The sequence below is a fragment of the Bipolaris sorokiniana genome (assembly GCF_000338995.1).
Source record: "Bipolaris sorokiniana ND90Pr unplaced genomic scaffold COCSAscaffold_137, whole genome shotgun sequence".
In the NCBI taxonomy this organism is placed as follows: domain Eukaryota; kingdom Fungi; phylum Ascomycota; class Dothideomycetes; order Pleosporales; family Pleosporaceae; genus Bipolaris; species Bipolaris sorokiniana.
In genome coordinates, this window is record NW_006912028.1 from 1 (window position 1) to 2240 (window position 2240).

The 2240-nt window shown below is 50.1% G+C and overlaps 2 protein-coding genes across 2 annotated transcripts; both read right to left on the minus strand.

Annotated features, from left to right (window-relative positions):
* Positions 1-326: 326 nt before the first annotated feature.
* Positions 327-1238, minus strand: COCSADRAFT_345460 (uncharacterized protein). Its single transcript, XM_007708046.1, has one exon. It carries the CDS (start codon positions 1218-1220, stop codon positions 816-818), a length of 405 nt encoding a protein of 134 aa, XP_007706236.1. The 5' UTR covers positions 1221-1238; the 3' UTR covers positions 327-815.
* Positions 1239-1712: 474 nt separating this feature from the next.
* COCSADRAFT_72098 (uncharacterized protein) lies at positions 1713-1868 on the minus strand (the record flags this gene model as incomplete). The annotated part of the gene is made up of 1 exon (XM_007708047.1): positions 1713-1868. A coding segment is annotated over one exon (156 nt), but the record flags the coding sequence as incomplete, so codon positions are not given.
* Positions 1869-2240: the final 372 nt, after the last annotated feature.

A 2240-nucleotide genomic window follows, 5' to 3' on the forward strand; every position in this document is an offset into this window, starting at 1 on the left:
TTTTGACTGCCTGCTTCCTTCTTCTTTGGGAAAGTAGCCTTCGCCTGCTTGGCGGAATAGTGTATCGTACACTGGTCGTTGTAGCAGAAGCTCCAATGGATATTCTCATGGGGCATCTTTCGTTGCGTGGTCCTCTTCCTTGGTTCCGGCTTCCTGCTCTTGTGAATCGGGCAATCCTTTGCCTCACAAATGTTCGCTGGTAGGGTGCTATGGTAGTGGTTGTCTACCTGTCGAGCATCCTCGAACTGTTGTTGGTGCATAGCGCATCCTTTCCTGCAATGCGTCCATAGGAGTTTACTGTGCTCTACTGGCGTTTCCCGTACTTGGGCCCTATGCATTCTGCAGTTCTTTGCTATGCATTCTTCGGCGGAAATCGTGCTATGGTAGTAGTCGTCTACCCTTCTAGCTTTCCGTCGCTGTTCCTTGTGGAATTGGCAATTGATCGTGCACTTGATCCAGCACAACTCTTCGTGAGCTTCCTTTTCTCCGGGCTGGTGCATGTGGCAATGCTGTACGCGACACTCGTTATGCCATAAATTGGTATGGCAGCAATCGTCCTCGTTGTCTCTGGTTTCTTCTCGCTTCCTCAAGTGGTAATCACACTGTCTTGGGCAGTCGACCCAACATAGGCGCTCATGTTGCTCCATCCGCTCCTTGAACGTCCGAGGTGTCTCCTCGTCATCAGGTTCCTTGAACCTAGGTTATTCCTGGGCAGCCCTGCAGGCAATCTCATCTGCTCGGGGTCCCAAGATTGTGACTCTTCCATTGCAGTCGCAATCGTTGGCTTGGTGCGTAGTTAGTCCGCAGATCCAGCACTATTGATTTCTTAGGCGGCGTAGTACTTCGGCCCCTTCAATCTGCCAATCCGTTAGTAGTGGTGCGTCCCACTTAAAGTCTTGGAGTCCTATTGCCTCTTGTACTAGCTCAAACGCCTCGTCGGTAGCTTGTCTTACTTCTTCGTACAGGTCTAGGTCGCTGAGGGTTTCATCTGGCTCCTCAGTTGGGTATGGTATTGGTATCCGAATCATCCCAATCTTGACCGCTCCTTGTCTGACTTCGTTTTTTGGGCAATCTCTGCGGAAGTGTCCTACTTCACCGCATCGGAGACATGCCTTGCTGTCATAACGCTTCTTGCGTTCTTCCGTGGAGAGTCCGTCATTATACTGTCCTCGGGGTTTTCTATTCTTATCCTTAGACTTGTCTTGTACCTTACCAGTCATGATAGTGTCGCCATCTTTGTCGAACCGGCTACGCTGCTTCCTTGTATTGGCCACCGTGGGTTAAAATTATTTCTTTTGTCGGTTTCTTTCCCACAGCCTATTATTAATGCGTGTCGCTAACTTAATCAGCGCATAAAGCATGTTTGGTTTGTCGTAATGTACAAGTCCATCTTTAACATTTTCCTTCAGACCTGCTTCGAACACCGTTCGAAGTGCTGCGTCGTCCCAGTCGATTCGTGCCTATAGCTGCTTAAACTCGGCTGTGTACGCTGATACTGAACTAGTCTGCTTCAGGCGAGTTATCGCTTTCTCTGCCTGGTTCTGAGCATCCACTTCCCCAAAGATGTGTCCCATCTCTTTCTTGAACTCGGCCCAACTAGTGAACAAGGCACGCGTCTCGTCCTTTGTTCCTCTTTTTTCGATGTCTGACAGGTAGTCCTCCACGTATGGCTGCATCCAGCTTGACGCTCGTCCCTTCATGTGGGTGCTGGCCATGAGGATCTTTTCCTGGTCGTTGGGTACTTCGTTGAATTCACAATACAAGTCGATGTTGGTAAGGAATGTCCGCAACTCGGTGCGACTTCCATCGTACTTTTCTGGGGTTGCCATTTTCGGCTTCTTGAGTGGTTTCTCGTTCGGGGTGGCCATTAGTTGACCCATGAGTTGGTTAATCGTATTCTGCAACTCAGCCATCTGCCTTGCTTGGGCTTGGCTCTCGCGTCTAAGATTGACGAGTTCGTACTCGGGGCTCCCTGCCGCCGGCTCGTTATTTCCCCCTTGGGTACTACCAGTCATGTTGACATCTCCCTCAGGCGCCGAGCCTGGGATGTGAACATATTCGCTTGAATTTCCTGACATGGTTCAATCTTATTTGGACGCTGCTGGTTAATCCTCCTTCCACTGGATCCGTGGGTGGTCAAAGTGTTACACGGGGTAAGGGTCTATACTTCTCTATCCTGGTCCGCACTAAGGCAGGTGAGTATTACGTTAGTGTTCCGTGAGGCTTGTCTGGCGATGCAG

Bases quoted from the DNA above. Each gene is read 5' to 3' on its own strand.
- COCSADRAFT_345460 (XM_007708046.1), bottom strand. From the start codon at position 1,220: ATGACTGGTAAGGTACAAGACAAGTCTAAGGATAAGAATAGAAAACCC.